Source organism: Xenopus laevis, chromosome 7L, assembly GCF_017654675.1.
Source record: "Xenopus laevis strain J_2021 chromosome 7L, Xenopus_laevis_v10.1, whole genome shotgun sequence".
Classification (NCBI taxonomy): Eukaryota; Metazoa; Chordata; class Amphibia; order Anura; family Pipidae; genus Xenopus; species Xenopus laevis.
Window position 1 is genome coordinate 28,174,031 of NC_054383.1, and position 22,177 is coordinate 28,196,207.

Consider the following 22,177-nt stretch of genomic DNA (forward strand, 5'->3'; position numbering starts at 1 on the left):
ACACATGCCTCCATTACAAACAAAATAACTTGTTGGGAATGTTATATTTCCCTGACCAAAACTTATATTGAGTATACTGTCCATATATTTTGGCAGAATCTCTACATAAAAATTCATGCTAGAACTAATTCACTTTTTTTTTTATTTTTCCTCTTATATCAATAGACTGTGAACCAGCAGGTGTATGTGATTGGTCCTTTGATGAAAACTGCCTTTTCTGCTGCTTGAGAAGAGAAAAAGTCAAGGTACAATACTGATGATGCTTGTATTTTCTTCTTGTATATTTCAAATACAAAATAGCAGCTGATAATTTATTTTTTTTACTTGATTAATATAATGCATTTGTGCACATTTTATAGTCTGCTTTTTGATGCTTTCAGATGTTTGGTTATTTTGAATGGGTCGTTGATAGTTTTAGGTCGTTACAGAATCTGAAACTATAATTTGCAGGGATTCCAGGGATTGTTAACCACAAATGATATGGTTTATTATTTGTCCTATGAAGTTACAGTTCTAGTTTATGTGGCATATCTTGGTAAATTGTTTGCTCACGTCTAAATCTGCAGGTTGCTTACACTGAGGAGCTGTTCACAAGGGAGAGTGTTTCCCAACTAGTGCCTACCACCTGCATTGTTGAAAAAATCTTAAAATGTTTGTTAAACTTATTTACACTTATTCTGATAAAGATTGTGTTTGGTTTTAGAAATTATGTATTTAGTGCATCTTTGTAAATTATGTAGAAAAGGGGCGTAAAATAACCCCATATGCCCAGATCTAGTGCAACTGCAACATAAATCTCTCTAAACCTGGCCATAGACGCAAAGATCCGATCGTATGAATCATTGTTCGATTGGACTTCCCCATTTCCCGACCTGCCAGTAACCATTGAGATCAAATAAAGTACAAAAGAATAGATCAGACGATGTTCTGCCCCTGACAGCAATCGTACGATAGTTATGTCCGACCAAAGCTGGTGACAGTCTCCATCTGAAAATCGTATGATCGCCAATACATGCAGAGATATTACCCGCAGCCGACAGAAATCTTTTAACCTGTCTGATCGACCAAACGTCTGATCTCCGCCGGACGAAAAATGTCTGGACTCTCCACACACGGTCCAAAAATCGTACGAATCCTCGATTTTTCGTAAGAATCCTCGATTTTTGCGTCTATGGCCAGCTTAAGGGACAGTGCAGTAATATTTGGAGGTTTGCTCCATATCTTGTATGCGTAGCATCAAGCTGCATACGTTTGCGATTTATAAGGGTCAGGGCACACACTCTTCTTCGGGGGTGACTAATCCCCCCCCGAACTGACTCCCACTGGCTAGAATATAAATCGCCGGCAGGATGGCACTTGGAGCACTTCGTTTTCCGAAGTCGCCTGATGTAAACTCGGGGCGACTTCTGAAAACGAAGTGATCCGAGTGCCGTCCCTCCATCGATTTACATTCTAGCCGGCGGGAGGCAGTTCAGGGAGATTAATCGACCTGAAGAAGAGGAGCTTTGTCACCAGGCGACTAATCTCCCCGAATCTGAGCGTGTGCCCTGACCCTAAATGTGATTCTATATATGTGTGTGTGTGTGTGTGTGTGTGTGTGTGTGTGTGTGTGTGTGTGTGTGTGTGTGTGTGTGTGTGTGTGTGTGTGTGTGTGTGTGTGTGTGTGTGTGTGTGTGTGTGTGTGTGTGTGTGTGTGTATATATATATATATATATATATATATATATATATATATACTTTAATTGCTTAAAGGACAAGGAAAGTTAAACTAATAAAGTAGCTAAAAATGTTGTACATTATGTTTTGGGCTTCTGTACCAGCCCAAGGCAACCAAATCCCTTTCGCAGTCAGGATTTGTGTCTTCAAGTATGCCCCAGTAGCTCCCCATCTTCTTTTCTGCTGATTCACTGCACATGCTCTGTGCTGCTGTCACTTACTGAGCTTAGGGACCCACTCACAATATACAGTACACATAGACTAGAACAGTATAAGGCTGATTAGTAATTAATACAGATAATTACTACATGTCAGCACAGAAACCAGTGCATTTAGCATCAGAATAATCGGCCCTGTAGCATCAGCTTTTATTAAAGGACAACCTCATTTTCTGCTTAATTATTTGCAACAACCCCTAAGCTTTAGCTTCTCAAGAGCTGCTCAGAGCCCACTGAGCATGTGAGTGTCACAGACACTTTCCAAGATGGTGACCCCCTGTGACAAGTTTGAAGTTCTGGATCATTTATGCTATTGAGAAGCTGAGACTAGGCTGGTAAATAAGTTCAGTATATAAAACATGACATTTTTAGCCCTATTCATTTTTATGGTTTAGTTCTCCTTTAATATTAAAGAAAGTCCCACAGAAAAGTAATTTTAGGGCCTGCCTGAACTTTGGTAATAAGATTTTTTTTTTCATTAAAAAATATTGTAATTACAGAAGTCAGTGCCGCAGTGGGACACCTATAACTTCTTGACTTCTTGAGTTGAAGGTTCTGCTGTACTTCCTTTAGTTACACCATCTAAGTTATTAGGGTTAATAATTTTTATCTGCAGGAAACATTTAGGGCTTTGATAACATATTGGTCTGGACCTGCTTAGTTCAAAATATTTACACAACATGCATGTACTTGGCATTATTATAGAGGCATGCCTGTAAAAAGCTTTGTGGTTTACAACACACTAGCTTTTTTTCTTTTTTATTTCTCTTTGTTGTTTTAGTGCACTCTATTTCTAAATACTACCTTTCAGTAGTCCTGCTTAAATTCTTTATTTACGTAACTTTGATTGCCGAAAGGGTAGCCCATAACATTAATCTGGTGGTGACCCTATTATTCATTGAATATTGTGCTGTGCCATAGCCCATTTAAATAGAAGGTTTCAGGTTCTTTTTTTACTGCCTGTACAGTCAATAGGTAAATGTTGTTGTGTTTCTGCGCTTTCCCATACTCTTTATACTTGCAGCATTACTATCATAGGAACAAATATGCTTTACACTGTACTAATGAAATGAACTGCTTCCACAGAGTGTGCTGGAAGCCATTCCCTGAGCCTTTTATGGTATTTTTCATGCCTGGATTTGGTTCGGGATCCGGCCAGGAATTTTTCAGCAGTATTTGGATTCGGCCGAATCCTTCTGCCAGGCCGAATGAAATCCTAATCCTAATTTGCATATGCAAATCACGTGACTTTTTGACACAGAACAAGGAAGTAAAAAATGGTTTCATCTTCCCACCCCTAATTTGCATATGTAAATGCAGGTTCGGTATACGGGTGAATCTTTCGCAAAGGATTTGCCTGCCATCAGCCTATAAAGGGAGTGCTTAAGTTACTTAAAGGCCAGTAACATTTTTTAAAATTTTTTAGAATAAAAAAAAAAAACCACAAAGACAAATTAAACTTTTAAATCGCTAAGTCTTTATTAAGAAATAACTTGCCGAAACTCTGCTTGCGGTCCTCTTGATAAAAGGCGATTCGGCCATCCATCGTGCGGCGCTCAATTTCTCCTTCGCCTTCCATATAAGAGCTAGCCAGGGAGGAGAAATCGAGCGCCGCATGATGGATCGTCCTCTTTTCTGAAGAGGAGCGCCAACGGAGTTTTGGCAGGTTATTTCTTAATAAAGACTTAGGGGCAAATGTATCAAGGGTCGAATATCAAGGGTTAATTAACCCTTGATATTCAACTGGGGAATGAAAATCGAAGTCAAAGGATTTTGCGCAAATAGTTCGATCGAAGCAATAATCGTTTGATCGAACGATTAAATTGTTAGATCGAACGATTAAATCCTTTGAATCAAGGGATTTTAAACCAACGATCAAAGGGTTATCCTTCGACCAAAAAAAGATAGCCAAGCCTATGGGGACCTTCCCCATCTATGGGGACCTTCCCCATAGGCTAACATTGACTTCGGTAGCTTTTAGGTGGCGAACTAGGGGGTCGAAGTTTTTTCTTAAAGAGACAGTACTTCGACTATCGAATAGTCGAATGATTTTTAGTTCGAATTCTTTGATTCGAAGTAGCCAAAAAAAACACTTCGAAATTCGAAGTATTTTTTCTTCTATTCCTTCACTCGAACTTAATGAATGGGCCCCTTAGCGATTTAAAAGTTTAATTTGCCTTTGTGGATTTTTTTCATTCTATACCAATGAATTTAAAAAAACAAAAAAAACAATTTAATGTTACTGGTCCTTTAACTAGCGCCAGTCAGGATTTTTGAAAGCAGCAGCTATACTTATGGGTTGCAAATGTAGTGCACCAAAAAGCAGAAAAATTACTGTTTTAGGGAATACAACATAGTCTGTCCCTGTTCTAAAATTGAATAAATTTTTTTTTCATTATTAAAGACGAGCATACTACAGACTCTTAAAGGGGTGGTTCACCTTTAAGTAAACTTTTAGTATGTAATAGAACGGCCAATTCTAAGTAACTTTTCCTTTTGGTTTTTATTTTTTATAGTTTTATAATTATTTGCATTTTCCCTCTGACTCTTTCAAGTTTTCAAATGGGCGTCACTGACCCCCATCTAAAAAGCAAATGCTCTGTAAGGCTACAAATGTATTGTTATTGCTAATTTTTATTTCTAGTGAGGTCCTCTACTATTCATATTCCAGTCTCTTATTCAAATCAATGCATGGTTACTAGGGCAATTTGGACCCTAGCAACCAGATTGCTTATAATGCAAATCTAAGAGCTGCTGAATAAAAAGCTAAATAACTCAAAAACCATAAATAATAAAAAAGGAAAACCAATTGCAAATTGTCTCAGAATATCACTCTCTACACCATACTAAAAGTTAACTCAAAGGCGAACAACCCCTTTAATATAAAAAGTAAAACCAGTTCAATTCCCATTGTCTATTGAGACCACCAGCTGTGATTATATACCATGTAAACATTCAAACTGCTTCCCATCTCAATAACTATTGACATCTTCTTGTTTAGCACCTGTGGATACTTTCCTCTATTATCTGAAAAAAGAAATTAATTGTGCCTCACGTAGTTCTCAAATGTTTAGCAATGCTTAGTTGTGCATGATTAATTTATTTTCCAATATGTTTGACCACAGGTTGACTGGTACTCCCTCATAGTGTGTGATATATTCCCATTTACCCAGGTAGAGCACAAAAGCAGCCCTGTACTTAACATAATGCATTATGCTTGCAATATGTTTTTTGTAATAGTCCAGTAGTGGATAGGGACAAGTTCCTCGCCTTTAAATTATATAGTGAATAAAGTACCCCCTCTTGTAAATTATAAGGATATTATAAGTTACAGAGGAGTTTCATGACCATATAAAAACACGAGGCCGAAGGCTGAGTGTTTTTATACAGGTCATGGAACTCCAAGGTAACTTCTAATATCCTCATAATTTGCAACTGGGGGTACTTTATTTATTATAATACACAAATTTCAGTGAGTCATGTGACAGAAATGACATCAGAACTCACCGTTTATAACTGATGACATCAGAACTCACCGTTTATAAGGATATAATTTACAAGATATTCATGGCTATTGTGTATTATATCCTTATAAATGGTGCTTAATGATGTCATCGGTTATAATCGGAGCTTATTTTTGTCGCAAGACTCACTGAAACATGCATATTGTAATAAATAAAGTACCCCCTGTTGCAAAATATGAATATTAGAAGTCAATCTCAAAAGTTCCATGACCTGTATAAAAACACTGCCTTTGGCCTCATTCTTTATATAGTCATGGAACTCCTCAGTAACTTATAATATCCTTGTATTTTATAATAGGGGGTACTTTGTTCACTATATAATATCTTCCCCGCTAGAGGATATGTTAGCCAATTTAGACCATGCTTTTTCATCTGTAGCTGAGTTGGGATACTTGTTTTGGATGGATAAGGAGTGCAATTGTCATGTGTTTACAAAATTGCTTCAATTTCGACATCACCCCCCCCCCCCCCCCAAAAATCTGGCTGGTATGCTACAGTGAAAAGTGCTAAGAATTGGTCTGTCCTGCACAGCCTGGGAAAGCAGTTTGCAGGAAGTGGAATAGATGTTACGCAATAGCAAGTTTTTAGGAACAGTGGCACTAAAGGCAACTTTTTAAAGCGCATTCTTTTTATTTTGTAATGGTTTCTAATGTAATGGGAAAACCATGTGTATTGTGGTTTGATAGGAAAAGCACAAATTCACCCCTTATTTGCATTTTAATGTAAAGCTGACCATAGATGCAAAGATACCACAGTTCGTACGATTTTCAGACAGTGTGTGTAGTATCCTGACATTTTTGTACTGTAATTGTACAGGTTAAAAGATTTATATCGGCCAACAATAAGATCTCTGCACGGATCTGATGATATCAATGGGAGATTGTCACTTTTATTTGTCGGACATAACTTTTGTACTATTGCTGTCTGTCAATTAATGGCCAGAGCATTGTGTGATTTGTTCTCTTTACTACTTTATATTAATATAAAATATTAATTGCAAGTCAGAAGATTGTTAAGCAATAATCTGCACGTCTGTGGCCAACTATAGGCTGTAGAAATGCAACTTTTTTTTAGGGATAATTGTCAAGATTATGTGCCGTGGCAATTTTATTTTTTTTATGTTCTGCTGAACCATCAGCATGCAAAGGCAAAAAGGTGTGATAGACTTCCAGCAGCAATAGTATGAAATTGTATATTTTGTATATGTAACATTTAATGCATGTCTATTAAACTGAACTTGAGGTAATGAATTGGTTTATAATTTTATTTGAAATAAGTTCTTCTTAAGAAACTTGTTTGAGTAATCTGTCAACTGCTTAAGTGGTAAAGGAATTGAGCTTTCATACAACGTTTACCTCTTGCGCTATTGGTTTAATGAACTTAATGCAGTCAGTTGTGTTGACATTTGAAGCTTCATGACTTTTAAGGAGCCAAACTAACTGCAGTCCTAAACGTAATTATATTATGGTCATTATTTAAGTGATGCACTTAGATTGCTACTACCTGAGGCTACACTAATACACTATACAAGGAACTTGAACGGTGTATGTAACTGAAGTTTTGGTACATTTGGTGGATCTTCTACTTTCTCATTTTGCATCCTCTAAAGGTGGGTTTAACTAAAATAACTTTTTTCCCCCCTTATTTTAGGAACACTTGGCTGATTTGCATAAGCCAGTGACTGATGTGGAGCCAGACAATTTACTTAAACACGAAAAGTTGAAAATTATTCGGCTAGAGAAACAAGCTGAAGAGTTCATCAATGCTGTCTTTTATAAGAAAGGTATATATTTTAATATGTATTGTAAAGTGGTTGATTTCAGGTACAGATGCGCTTTATTGTAGGGATGCACCAAATCCGCTATTCGGCCGAATCCTTCTATAAAGATTTGCCCGAATACCGAACTGAATCCCAATTTGCATATGCAAATTAGGGATGGGGAAAACATTTTTACTTGTTTTGTGACAAAAAGTCACACAAATTACCTCCCTGCCCCCAATTTGCATATGCAATTTAGGGGTTGGATTCGGTTAGGCCAGGCAGAAGGATTCGTCCGAATCCTGTTGAAAAAGGCCGAATCCCGAACCGAATCCTGGATTCGGTACATCCCTACTTTATTCTAACAGGTACAGTAAAGTCATCCTTCATGTTACAGGTGGAATTTGAGAAATCCTTGATGTTTATACTTCAAAGTAGGCAAATGATAAAGGCCACAAAAATTGAAAGTATTACATGTTATGTAAATGACCTCAGGTTTTTGTCAAAATAAGTTATAGACCTTTTCTACCTGACTAAAAGTGTAGAGTAATGTTCATTCCTGGTAGTTGCTTTATTACGTAGCTGTGGCCTTTTTATAAAGCAGTCTGTGGCAGTAAGCCTGTTTTAAATGTACTACAGCCAGAACATTATGGTTTGAAATGTAATAACGTTTACGTAAAGCTTCTGCCAGATCTTTCCTTGATATTAACTGAGTTGACTCATTCTGTGTAGTATAAGTGCAGAATTTTAATTTGTAAACTAGAAGTTGACTTTTTAATTTTTTGAGTCATAGCTATTCTCCCTCCCATAAATAATAATGTTGTGTTTTCCCTTATAATGCAGATACTCCTAGGGTCTCGGACCCCAGTATTCCTTTAGTTGCTCGTGAGATCATGCAGCGAATGATACGACAGTTTGCTGCTGAATATACCTCAAAAAATAGCTGTACTCAGGACTCCAGTCAGCCCAACAGCACAAATAACCAAAGCTTGCAGACTCCATCACCTGGACAGACCTCTCCTCCCCCTGCAACTACTCAGAACCCAGTGCTAAGCAAGCTTCTGATGGCTGACCAAGATTCTCCACTGGACCTTACTGTTAAAAAGTCCCTTTCTGAAGATGCTTGTGAGCAAGGTATTTATAGGAACAAGCTTTACTGTGTTGTGTGCAATCTGTAATAATTCACTGTGATCAAAATAAATTATGCAGACATTCTTTATACCCTGAAGATAGACTGTATTAATGGTGATGTAAACCCAAAAATAATTTGACTAATACATGGAAATTTGGTGCTCTTCAGCATTCATTAAACAATTTCAATGCTTTTTACCTTATTTATAATAGTTAATCCACCCAAAAGCAGAATTGTTCTCTCCATCTGCAGAAGTCGCCCTTACATATTGCTTAAAATATCTTTTAATCAGCTGGCTTCCATTGCCACAACTTAAAAAGGAACAGTCTGCTTTCAGTAGTTATGTTTACAAGTTGTTTACAGATTTATTTAAAAAACCTTTGTAATTTCAAATTCTAAGCAGCATTCCATTACACTGGCTCAGTAACCTGTTCTAAATGATACATTTCTTATCTGGCCCTGCTGCGCATCATTAAATGCAGCTGTTATAATTGATCAAATAGTTGCTAATATTCCACAGATGTTGCTGAGAAGTGCATCAACTAATGTAGCAAATTATCAGCGCCTGGATTATAGAGCTGCCAGACTGAAACATCAGAGACAGGAACATCAAACTTTGAACTTCAATTTTTGTTAAAGCCATAAAATGTAATGCAATTGGAAAAAAGTCTTTATTTTTGTAAATCAAGTGAACTGAAAAAATTGAAAGGTGAACAACCCCTTTAAGCACACTCAGCATTTGACTCTTAAAAATAGTACGTATCACACTTGATACTTCTATAAATTGTCAGTATCAACCCAGCAAAATGTATTACATCTTAAATATAAGCATGTCAACCATGCAACCATCTTCAGCTATTCATTTAAAAATAGCTGTTTCTGCAAGTGTTTCTTTTTAATCAGTGTTTCTCATTCTTTATCTCAGAGGACCCAAAGTAAGTCTGGCAATCTGCTTTTTGACCCAAAATCTTGTTATAAACCAGTTTTAATGGACAAGATGTGGTGTTACCAATTTGTTAGTAAAGCAATTATAATAACTGGGAACATGCTTGATATCTAGCACCGTTACCCCTTTTTCACAGGATAAACAAACCGGCTCTTAAGACTATTTTAGGAGGTGCTGCACAGCCACTTTCTTGCTTGTACAAGGGTTTCATTGCGCACCACCAAATATAGCATAGTTCTTAATCCAAGCTTCAGAAGCTTTGTATAAAATGATATTATCAACAACATTAAACTAAGCACAATATCTGTGTAGCATTACCCAAACTATAAGGCATGTGGCTTGCAAGTTCGTCATTCATTCTTCAGTCGTTTCACTCATCTTAAACAAGTGTTAATGGTCCTACCCTCTAGACCTCCTAATTGCTGCCGTAGGAGCATAATTGGTGAAAGAGTCCAGCACTAGACCAAACTTCCCATTGGCTATAAGAGCATTGACTCTTCAGACTTTGGGTTGATGATAAGGTCTAGAAAACAGTGTCATCCTAAAGGAACAGTTCAGTGTGAAAATAAAAACTGGGTAAATAATATAGTTAACCAAAAATGTAATGTATAAAGGCTAGAGTGACTGGATGTCTAACATAATAGCCAGAACACCACTTCTTGCTTTTCAGCTCTATAACTCTGAGTTAGGCAGAGACTTGAAGGGGGACCACGTGGTACATAACTGTTCAGTGAGTTTGCAATTGATCCTCAGCATTCAGCTCAGATTCAAAAGCAACAGATATGACCCATGTGGCCCCCCTCAAGACACTGATTGGTTACTGCCTGGTAACCAGTCAGTGTAAACCAAGAGAGCTGAAAAGCAGGAAGTAGTGTTCTGGCTATTATGTTACACATCCAGTCACTGCAGCCTCTATACATTACATTTTTGCCTAACTATATTAGAAACATTTTTTTATTTTGCGCAGCCTATCTATTTACCCAGTTTTTATTTTTAAACTGAACAATTCCTTTAAATTGGCAGTATTACCCATTGTTCAACATGAGTTTAGTCAATAAGGCTTGTTTTAAGTAGGATAATTTGCCTTTGAGCCAAACAGGGAACTTGAAGCTACTCCATTTTTGCTCTTTACCAGTATACAACCCCCTTCAATTGCGCCTTTATGACTTTGCCTTTTGTTTTGTGAGCAGTAGTCCTATTCATTGAGCTTGTGGTGAATATGGCCCCTTTAGGCAAGACTGAAACCGTAAACATTTCACTATGATGTAGACAGTGATATTCTGAGATAATTAATAATTGTACTTGATTGTGTGGCGCAGGTTTGGCTTTTTGTTCTGCATCTCTATAGTTTGATATTTCATTAGCTGTCTGGCTCTTAGGGTGCCATTTACCATTATAACCAGTGGTTTGAATGAGAATCTGGAGTATGAATAAGAAAGGGCTTCAATAAAAAAATAAATAGTAAAAGTGACAATACAATTGTATCCCACAGCAATAGTTGACCCCACCCATATTTAAAATCTGTAAAGCATAGGGTAATTGAAAACCATTTGAAAGGTGGCCAAGAATTAGCACATTTATATCATACTTAAAGTGAACTATAGTTAAGAAAACTTATGAATGAAAAATATAATGTGCAAATGTATTTTACCTCTCGTGCTACAATATATCCTGTATGGTCTTTTAAAGAAGATATTGTTCTCAACTCACCACTTGAATTTTTATTTACTTGCATTGTAGAAGAGGGAGTGCTGGACCTATCCACTAAGAAAAGCCCTCGTTCTGGAAGCACGACTTCAAGCACTTCTCCAAGTACCTCAAATGCTATAGGGAATGGGTAAGAAATATTGCATGTTACATTTCATTCTGTCTGCACAGCTTTAATCATTGCTGCAAAACATTAAAGTGATTACAGCTTCAACCCTTCATAGTGTGGGCATTCATCTCTCTATTTTCTCTATTGTAATTTTAGGCTTCACATTTTTCTATAAATCATCCTGTTGCTGTATTCATTAAATCATATTTTTACTCCATTCTTTTAAAAATAATGTTCAATATTTGCTATTCTTTTTGCACCCAAAGAAACTAAGAGTACTCATTTACCATGAGTGGGTGCGGGCTGAACTTTAACCTGTCTCCACCCGCGGCCCACAGACTTTGTTCTGTAGTCGACCCGAATTCGGGATGCACCGAATCCATTTTTTTGGATTTGGCCGGACCCCCGAATTACGAAAGATACGGCCAAATTCCGAATCCTAATTTGCATGTGCAAATTTGCATAAGCAAATTAGGGGTGGGAAAGGAAAAAACATTTTTTACTTCCCTGTTTTGTGACAAAAAAGTCATGCAATTTCCCTCCCCACCTCTAATTTGCATATGCAAATTAGGATTCAGATTCGGTTCAGCCAACACAGGGATTCGGTCGAATCCGTATCCTGCTGATAAAGGCTGAATACTGACAGATTCCCAAACCGAATCCTGGATTTGGTGCATCCCTAACCCGAATACACCCGGCCCACTGGCTTTGGGTCGGCCCATGTATCACGAATACAGGATGTTACTTGTTCTAGGAGTAGCAAGCTACACAGTCAAGCAAGGTAAAGACTGTTGGCTTATTTGCAGACATGTTTAGGGCAAGTCTTAAGATGGCGATACACCAAGACGGCCTTGGGGATATTCTATTGATTAGCTTATGGTCCAGATGGTTTGATATTGTACAACATGGGTTGCCAAGTCTGTGGGGGTCCTCATGGAGATTTTCTGTGATTGATTGCTGGGCAGTCTATCTACCACCCCAAAAACATACTAAATGATTAGGCACACAAACTGTTAGAAACAGTGTGCATTTTTGGCCAGCTTTATATTAGTCCATACAAACCTGTTTGTTTTATCTAGCAATCTTTAGCTAAGGCCTGTGGCTAGCAGTTCGTTTTACTTAGCTGGCAGCTTAGTGCTACTTTCATACTGAGTCCATAGCTTTCTGAACCATTTAAGGGACCAAACCAGTGGCCTGAACCCTTAAGATCTGGGTGTTTAAAAAACATTTTTGTTCCTTTTTATGAAAGGTCTGCAAAAGGCCTTTTATTGTGTTCCTCCCATTTTGCTACCTTACTCAACTTACTCATTTTCCTGTGTATAGCTAGATTTTTGCATCATATATACTTTTTTTGTATTTACATTAAAGCTTAGTATGATGTAGAGAGTGATATTCTAAAACAATTTGCAAAGTGTTTTTTGCATTATTTAGCAGCTCTCCAGTTTGAAATTTCAACAATCTGGTTGCTAGGTTCCAAATTAAGTATCTATACTAATGTGTAGCCTTACAGAGCATTTGTTCTTATAGATGGGGTCAGTGATTCCCATTTAAAAGCAGGAAGGAGTCTGTTTCCCAATGCTAGTCACAAATTGCTTTTTAAAACTAACTTTTACTTATGGATATGGATCTAAAAGTTACATCTAACCTTTAGATTGTCAACTGTTCAATTGAACAGTTGACTTTTATGGGATTATGTAATAAAAAACATGGCTTGCTCGGGTACAGTACCATTGGCAAACAAATCGGCAGGGTGCGTTTACTTGTCACCTATATAAAAGTGAATGTCATTGGTTGTTGGTTACTGTACACGGACAAACTTGGTGCCATTTATTACTACATATGACTATAGTCACATAGTTATAGTACAGTAGGCTTATCATACAGTAGGCATCAAACTGCTTTAGTCTTCCTGAAAATAACATTTTTAATTCCTAGATAAATTTAACTGATTTCTGTGAATAATCTGAAAATCATTAAAGTCTAGCTTTCTGCCATACCTACTAAAGCCTGCCACGTTGAAAAGAAAATGGTCTAAATATATGTCTAAAAATAAGATGAGATATAGATATAGATATAGATATAGATATATATATATATATATATATATATATATATATATATATATATATTTATTTATTTATAATAGACATTATTTTAACTATTTCACGTAATGGCAGCATAGATTTCGTCATGAATTAAACAAGCCTCTAATTTGTATGGCCATTTTTACTCTACATGTGGCATCAAAGTTGTTTATATGTGATAATCCATTATTCAGATCATTCAGCAAGCTGTGGTCAAATTTTCACAATTTCCATGGACATACGCTATCTTCAAAAAAAAAAACAATTTTTTTTGTGCTTAATCCCTCTACATTCACATATGATCAGCCAATACTGCTAACCCATAAATAAAGAGAATTCTTTGTTCCAAGTGGCTTACTCTTTTATTATTGTACTTGTTTAGTGGTAACGTCACAATAATTAATTCTGTCTACACATAAAGGAATTGACTACTACCTTCTAATTGATAACTAAGGTACCATTTACAGACTGTTGCGCAAGACTTTTTTTTTTTTCCGCTGCGAGAATTTGTGAACCCAGCCAAAGATCAACACTGACAGCTTTTTATGTTTTTGTTGCCCAACATTTTCTTTTTCTGTGAACTTTTAAGTGACACTGATGCCGAGACAAAAACATTAATAGACAAAAAGTGATGTTACCCAAGCAAGGCCTTCTAATAAAGGAGTGGCCCCTTCACCCATCCCTCCCTACCTGTGCAAGTTCTGCTCACATCAGTTTCCTTCCATCCAATTAGGCGTCCCGGGAGACCCGGCCAGCACCATCCAGATGGACTTCAACGGAGTGGTGATGGGGTGCCTCCAAGAAGTTTGGTGGATCGAACCAGGGAAACTTATGGCCACACGCCTATAAAAGTGCCATTGGCTCGGTCCCTTCAGATTAGTGAGGAACTGCTAAGCAGGAAACCATTTTCCACTGCTGCCAGTCATGGTTCGCCGGGACTCCAAAATCATGGACAGCACTTGATCCTATCCAGGGAAGCTTCTTGGGCCAAGCCGCACTATGAACTAAATTTTGGCCGCATGAAATATAGGGGTAATGGTGCACTCAGCAACATCAGTGACCTGCCTTTTCTCACCGAAAATGCAAATGCATTTCCGAAAACCGTTCAAAATAAGCATGATATAAAAAAGGAAATGGGCCTTTCTTCTCCAGTTGATTTAAAAATTCCACAAGTTCGTGGCATGGACCTTTCATGGGAGTCCCGCGGTGGGGATCTATTTAACTATAACTCTTTGGTAATGGGTTCACAAACGGAGAGCGCACTTAGCAAAAAATTGAGAACGATCCTTCCAAAGCAAAATAGGAGAAGTTTATTGGATACTACAGCGGATTCTTGGAGCTCAGATGTCGAGCAGTCTACCTCTGGACAGCCATATCCAACCTCAGATCAAGAAGGAGACCCTGGCTCTAAGCAACCCAGAAAAAAAAGAGGGCGGTACAGACAGTATAACAGTGAGATATTGGAGGAAGCAATTGCAGTTGTCATGAATGGGAAAATGAGTGTGTCAAAAGCGCAAAGTATTTATGGCATTCCTCATAGTACACTGGAATACAAAGTGAAAGAGAGGCTAGGCACATTAAAAAATCCTCCAAAGAAAAAGATGAAATTAATGAAGTTGGAGGATCAGGACACAGTAAAATGTGAACTGGATCCTCCAGATGAGATGGAGGTTCCTCAAAGTACAAATGAATCTAAAGATTAATCGGCATGCAGTAGAGTGCCAACTCTTTTTTTTAAAAAATGTGTTGTGACAAAACTGGGCAAGCACTTGTGCTTTAGAAAATAGTACACATAACACCTGTTATTCTCAACTGTGAAACTCATTGGAAGTTTTCATATATTGATGTAATTAAAAGAGCAACGAGACAGGTGCAGAGGAAGTGCTCAAAATCATGCAAAAATTTAAATTTCCAAGCCCAGTACAACCCTGAAATATTGATTTTCATTTTGATTTTTTTTTTCCTCCCGGCCTTTACGCATGCTTTTCTATCACTTAGAAAATTGTTACCTCAGCAAGAAAACCTTTACATGTAAACGTGGACTCTCCTATTGAGCCTGCATGTATGGTGTTCTTATCTACTTTTAACTCTTGAACACATGTCCACTTTAACTTAACTCCGTTTCAGGATTTACATCGACATTTGAACCCATATTTAGGAAAAAAAGAGAAGTCTAAAACCATGCACGTTTACGTGTTTATGCCAAAATTGTCTGAAATACGGATTGTACTTCCAAAACAAAAACAATGTGGAGGTTGCTACAATTTTTCAGGGACTGCAAATAAAATGGCTTTAGTTGAGAATGATAGTGTGCTTAGAGCACAAATTGAGTGGGGGTTGGGACACCCCTGTATGGCATTATTTGGCAGGCTACAAGTAAGTGTATTATTCTCAAGCTTTACATTTCATATACTTAGAAATTCCTGAATAAGGTGATCTCTGTCCTGGCACATTGTGAAAGGATTAGAAAGAAGAATTGTGATGGAGTTGCTTATGACACTCCAGCAAGAACCATGCAAAACACACTCTTGTAAAGTGAAGCCATTCTGGGCTCACTTTAGTTGAAATAGAAGTTGAACGAATTAAAAACACTATATATATTTTTTTTAAAATACATCTTTTACAAGAGACATCACACTTGGCTCCTAATTGCCAACTTGGGTTCAGGGATGAAGATTTGAACACTACCTTAAAGCTTTTTCAGTTCTATAACAACACTACCTTTACAGTAATTGTACGGGAGAAAATGGAGTTTCCTGTTCACCTCAGAGCAAGTAGCCTTACTCAGAAGACTAGCTCATTTTTGATTCAGGAAAAGTCAGTTTACACACAGCACGCCATATTAAAAGATAACACTGGTTTTATGTTTTTATTTTTTCTTTCTTGTGCAGGTTTTTTTTCTTTTTGTTTAAGCTGTGTGGATTTTCTTATGTGATCTGTTTTAAAAGGGAGTCTTAAAACTATAACTACTGTGATATATTTTTCAGCTCAAGTTTCTAAACAGTACGACCTCATAATTAACGTTTTAAGAATGAAGTATGCTTATTGATTGAAACACTAGTTTTCTTGCTTAAAGAAATAATGGATAAGAGCCAGAAGTGCAGTTTAATGAATTGTTTGTTGGGCTACCTATTGTTAGAGTACCCACTATGTCTGTCTTCAGGGGAAGCACTACATGAACCTCAAAGTTTTGTATTGCTACGTTTTTATTTTTTGTTTTTTTCAATTCGTTTGCTCTTGCTTGAGCATTTTCTCTTTTAAAAAGAATGTTCTAGAAGGAATTTTAGGATTTTGGAGGGTTTAAATAGCAGAACTGATTACTACAAGTTTACTCTTCAAAAAATGTGATTTTATTTTTGTTGGGTGAACATCAATATGAATTTTTTTAAAAGGGACATAATGCCTAGTGCAAACTACATCTTCGTGCTTATTGACCTTATATCAATTATCATTGCTGCCTTTTCATTCTTTCAACTGAATAACATGACTTGTTCCATATGGAGTCATCTCAGGTAAAGTTTTCAGCTGACAAGGGCTGAATCCCACTTCATATTTATCTGCAGTTTTTCTGTATGCCCCATTGCACATGTGGGGATTCACCCAAAATCTTCCGTAATTGACAGGGCACACAGACAGATCAAGGTGCACAAGCTTTCGATGTGGTTCCCTTCCTCAGGTGCAATCACTTAATAAATTTTTTAGGACTGTTGCCTGCACGTCTGTCCATGTGCTTTGTAATACTGAAGCTTTTGTATTGACAGCATCTGACGTGGTCTGTATATATAGTATGCAGGTCAGGAACCCGAACTCCTGCCCTTTTTGCAATCCACTTGTTTGTCTCACAGTTCAATACACAGTTTAATTTAGCCATTTCAAGCTTGGTTGAATGAGGACAACTCCAAACAGTTCATTTCAGTCTGTGGGGAGGAGCATTCCGAGAGAATAGGTAATTGCGGGTAGCAGACTTAAATCTTTCAATTGTGGTTAATTCCCACTTTCTTAAGACAATTATATTAGAATAGCTGTTTCTCAGGAGGAAGCACAGTTCCCAGGAAAGAGAATGTTTTTATAGTTTGCCTCTTCTACTGCAGGTCAGGGAAATGTTTGTGCACTTAGACTGTAAGGTGATTAAACACAAATATTTTTACATCGAGATAAGCCCCATTGGAAGCATAACTAGTTATTTGGTATTGTCATGTCACCTGAAAGCTAGGGCTTTTATGAACAGTAGCCACTAACTTTGAACTCCTGTGCACTGTCATGTTTGCCCTGTCTTTTACAGATTTACCTAAACGTGATACTATGAATATTCACAGTTACAACTGTTGGTTTAGCGTCAATTTAGAATATGGCCACTTGGGCCAATATACACCTAGATGAGCTGCGAGGATAATGGATGGTGTTAGTGTATAGACCTGCTACTCTTGAAAAAATATGCAGTTTGAAGATGTGAAGCTTAAGCAGTGTCTCCTAGCTGCAGATGCATTATTCTACTGTGTTTTACACAAGAATTGGTCTTCTACGTCTACAGAGTACCCTTCCTATTGTAGAAAGCATTGCTCTTAAATTGCTGTATGTTCTGTGCAGAATAGTCAGGTTAACACACACCCACATGTCCCATGTTTGTCTGAATAAAAAGTTTTCGTAACTATAACTTCGCCATCTCCTGCCCATGCTATAAAACCAACTTCCAAACTTTATATGTCGTTCTGAGATTAGTTTTATTCCTTATCATGAACAATGTACAGAGGTACTGTGCAGCATAACTAAAACGTTAATTAAGTTGAGCTGTAAGAATAATTAAAGCAAGGGTTTATTATCCTTTAAAAATAATTTTCATGATTTTTAAATGTTCTATAAGCATTTTTTCCCTTAATAATTAAAGGATAGGTACACCATTGTGCTTAGATATCAATTCTATTATTTTTTTTTGTATAAGTATGTCAACCAGTCCTAAAAATATATAGAAAGTGTAAATTCATTGGAATTTCCATTTTCCACAATTAAAATAAGGTGGTGATGCAGCCATATACCTTTGTATAAAGCACTTGGAATTGATTCGCCCTATGTTCAATATTCTTCTGTATTTATCATGAGACAGATATATAGTGCCTCTTATATATTCTGCCTCTTTTTTTTATAAATTAAAAAACAAATATTAGTATTTAATACATATTTAATTTATTCTTTGCCCCTGTTCTAGTATTCTGTGCCACCTACAAATCCTACCCCCTCGAATCAAGGTTCATTATGCAGGAGGCAAATTGTATTATCTACATTCTCCTCCCACAATTGCGTTGAAGAACCAAGGAGGGTGGGGTCAAGTGTAAAATGAAGGTGGGTTTCAGTGTCACAATTCTGCATTTTTAATGGTTTAATTAAAACAATACGCAGAATGCATTTTCAACACGTGTCCTATTCATTGGGTTCATGTTGAACACAGGTGTATATAGAACTTTCTTAAAGGGATACTGTGGCCCCTTAATAGAATTTCTTCTTCAGACTAAATTTAAGCCCTGTGATGTGCCTCAAACATCTGCTGTGAGGTATGTTGCGTACAAGTCCTGCAACTTTTCCTTCTTCTGTAAGTTTACCCAACAATTTGGAAGGTGCTGACAGCATGAATTGAAAAAAATTGTACTTGACATAGTCAGCAAAGCTGTCTAGTCATTTTTTGACCTTGATTACAGATGATTATGATGTGAGCTAGTTTAACACTCAAAATGTACTATCCAAATACTACAAGCAGCAGACTTACAAGATCAACTTCATTAATATCAACACTGCTAGCTAAAACCATGCGTAAATATTTCATTTGGGAGAAGTCTCAGCCATGCTTTGTAATTCAAACAATTTAAAAATTAGGGCTGTGATGCTTAAGGCACATTACTACTTCTACAAGTAGCCGAAATTACCTTGGGTGCCATAAACCTTAGAATTTTTTTTTTCTAATTTATAGGGTGACAATCAAGCAACATTGAATGGTGTGCCTAGCCTTTAATGGTTTTTAACTTCTGCATTAATGTGTAGTACTTATATTCTAGATTAGGTCTGTAAATATTTATTGCTCCTTGTTTTGCTGTAAGAGTTTTTATTTTTTAGAAAACTTTAAACAACAACCACTTTAGCTGTAAATCCCTGAGACCTGAAGATTGTATAGTCATGTCTGAAATGTTTAAAACATTCCACTAAAAATCTGTGACTTTCAGGTAATTTGGTTATCCCTTAACAGAACTTTTTGAACAAGTAACAGCATTTTCTCCAAAGGTCACTTGTAAAAAAAATTTCCTAAGCTTAAATTTCGTAGCAAGCACTAATTAAATTGCTTACTGCAATCCAAAATAGCCATTACTGTTGTGTGAGGCATGGTTAAGATTAGTGGTCGCTTAAATATTTCATACACCTTTTAAAACAAAGCTGCTGATGATTTCAAAAAAAAGATTTATATTTTATCTTGTAGATTTTTTAAAGTTTCACTATACTATTCAGGTGCACCTTCTTAATGCTAAATTCTAAGTTAAGCTTCAATGCTTTTGTATTTAATTCACTTGTTTCTATTGGTTGTGTACCCTTCCTCCCCATGTTGCTTGCATTTTTCCCAAAGTGTTTGTAATTAATCAGAGATCAGTCCACGAGATGTTAAAGGCTTGAATGGTTTCACCATTCATTTCCAGTTTAGTTTGCAAGTATGCAAGTGCACAATTCCAAATGAGAATTTTAAGTCGTGTGATTACTTGAACTCTAATGCTGTAAATTTAGCCCAATTTTAGAAAATGGTGAGCTAGTATTTTCTGTGATTTATAGGTATTTGAGCAGGATTATGACTGAAGATATGCAAAATACTAGCAAAAATAGAAATGTTTATAATTAACTGTGAGCCATAATATACCAAAACATGGTCAACTTGAAAGTAGTTTGAAACTTTTTGTTGTGCCCACTTTAACAAGCCAGACTTAAGCAATGAACCTGGCTACCTCTAGAACATGCTTAAATATTTACAGTGTAAATCTGTTAAAACCCTCAAAACATCTGTCACTGGCAAAATTGCAATTGTAATAATCCTGTCCTATTCAATAGTCTGGTTTTTAAGAGATAGTTGTAACGATTGTACCTTTTTCTATAAAAAAAGAAAAAAAAAGAAAAATGCCATGCACCATGAGCTGTTTCTACATCCTTTCACTGAGAAGACCAGTGATCGGTTAGGCCTCTGTATATAACTTTTGTCCAGTGCAGTGTCACTTTTTTTTAATCACTAAATGGAGTTATTTTTGTGTACAGAAAAAAAATCCATACCTCAAAGTTGAACTTATTTTTAGACTTTTAAATTAGGTTTAGGTTGAGGAGACAAGCGATGGCGTTAGTCTTTTTTTGTTAAGGGAGAGCAGTGCAATTTTAATAAAGCCGTTTATGACAGCCATATGCAGGCAGGGGGAATGTATTACTGTGTCACTGAAATGTCCAGTTTTTTAACAATTAATGCATCCATTTATCTATGTTCTAATTAGTAGTTTCATAATACTCCCTTCCTAGTTGCAAGCTTTCCACCAATAGGGGAAAAGGCTATTAGATGTGCTTACAATTGTCAGCCAAATATTGCATTGGTAATAATTGTTAACTTTATTGATGTATGAAAAATTGTTTTCTGTTTGCATGGCACAAACCTTTCATGCAATCCTCTTATATCCTATGTTTGACTTATAGACCGTATCCGTAAGATCGAAGCATTAGATACATGCAAATAAGTGCAAGTGTTAACACCCTCTTTTCCGGGGGCATGTACATACAGGCATTTCAACTGACCAATGAATGCAGGGGTTATACGTATCGTAAATTTGTTTGGCTGCAACTAATAAACGTGTGTTAGTATCACGTGTGTAAAAAAAAGAAAAAATCATTGTAAATTTTCATATGAAAAGGCACTACATTTGTTTTGTGGCCATGTTCTGTTCACCATAAGTATAGCACTTGGTTTGCTGTTTTGCTTTGTGCTCGAGCTTCAAAATCTAAGCTATGAATGGCTACCCCCCCCAATTTGTACAACCCCTACATCAGTGCTATCCAATTTAAGGCCTTGGGGGCAGATGCAGTGTAATTTTGTGTAAGTAACCATTTTAATGAATCCTGCCCTTCAGAAGCCCAGAAATATTAACTGGCAGATTTATCAAGGGTCAAATAGTAAAGTCGAATTTTTGAGTCACAATTCACACTTTCAAATTTTAATCCCCCTATTTGAATGTAAATTCGAATGTGAGGTTTATCGCACCTCGACCATGAAAACGGTTCTTATTTGAATATTCGCCACCTGAAATCTGCCGAGTTAATTTACAAGTGGCAGAGGTTGTTGAGTCATTTGGAGATGTTAATAGCCTTCCTGACATTCAAGGTTTTTTTCGGGAGAGAAACTCGAGTCATACAGATCGAATACAGTTAAAATTTTCGGGTCTGAACCATTCGATAAAATATTAGACATTCAAATTTTTTCTTAAATAACCTCCTTCAATTTGTGAGTTTATTTGAATTGAAAAAAATCCAGATGAATTCGAATTTGACCTTTGATAAATGGACCTCTTAAGTGCCCCACCATAACATTTTTTGGGTAGCTTTGTTCTAAGTCTTTCATTTCAAATCGTCTTAAAATGCATAATTCTTTTGATACTACAGGAACTTTTTCTTTTCTGCTGTAATAATCCTTTTAAAACACGTCTTTGTTTCTAAAATTCTAGCAGCAAGTAAGACAGACTCAAGGAATCCATTAATATTTTAGACAGCACTTTGCAGCTCTGTTAGAGAGAAGGGCTTATTAGCACTTTTTTTGTTACAGCACTAGCTTTTATTTAGATTTTTTTTCTATTGGAATGTAGGTGCTGTAATCTGTGCTCCATTAATCCATTTAATTACTATCCCAATTAAACTATAAGGTGAATTAACGCAAGATACTTTATTCTTTCTACAAATATTTTAGTGTTGAAATTATTTTTGAAA

General features: G+C 36.6%; 1 protein-coding gene across 3 annotated transcripts in view; it reads left to right on the forward strand.

Annotated features, from left to right (window-relative positions):
- The window catches only part of lcor.L (ligand dependent nuclear receptor corepressor L homeolog), a 55,361-nt gene that overhangs the window by 18,861 nt on the left and 14,323 nt on the right, over nt 1-22,177 (forward strand). For 2 of the 3 annotated variants that reach the window (XM_018225254.2, XM_018225256.2), the window contains exons 3-6: nt 166-245; nt 7,109-7,241; nt 8,061-8,351; nt 11,036-11,132. In XM_018225254.2, coding sequence (XP_018080743.1) covers nt 166-245; nt 7,109-7,241; nt 8,061-8,351; nt 11,036-11,132 — 601 coding nt within the window. Of the gene's footprint in view, nt 1-165; nt 246-7,108; nt 7,242-8,060; nt 8,352-11,035; nt 11,133-13,928; nt 18,103-22,177 lie in introns of those variants that run through there. The other variant, XM_018225257.2, reaches the window with a different exon arrangement.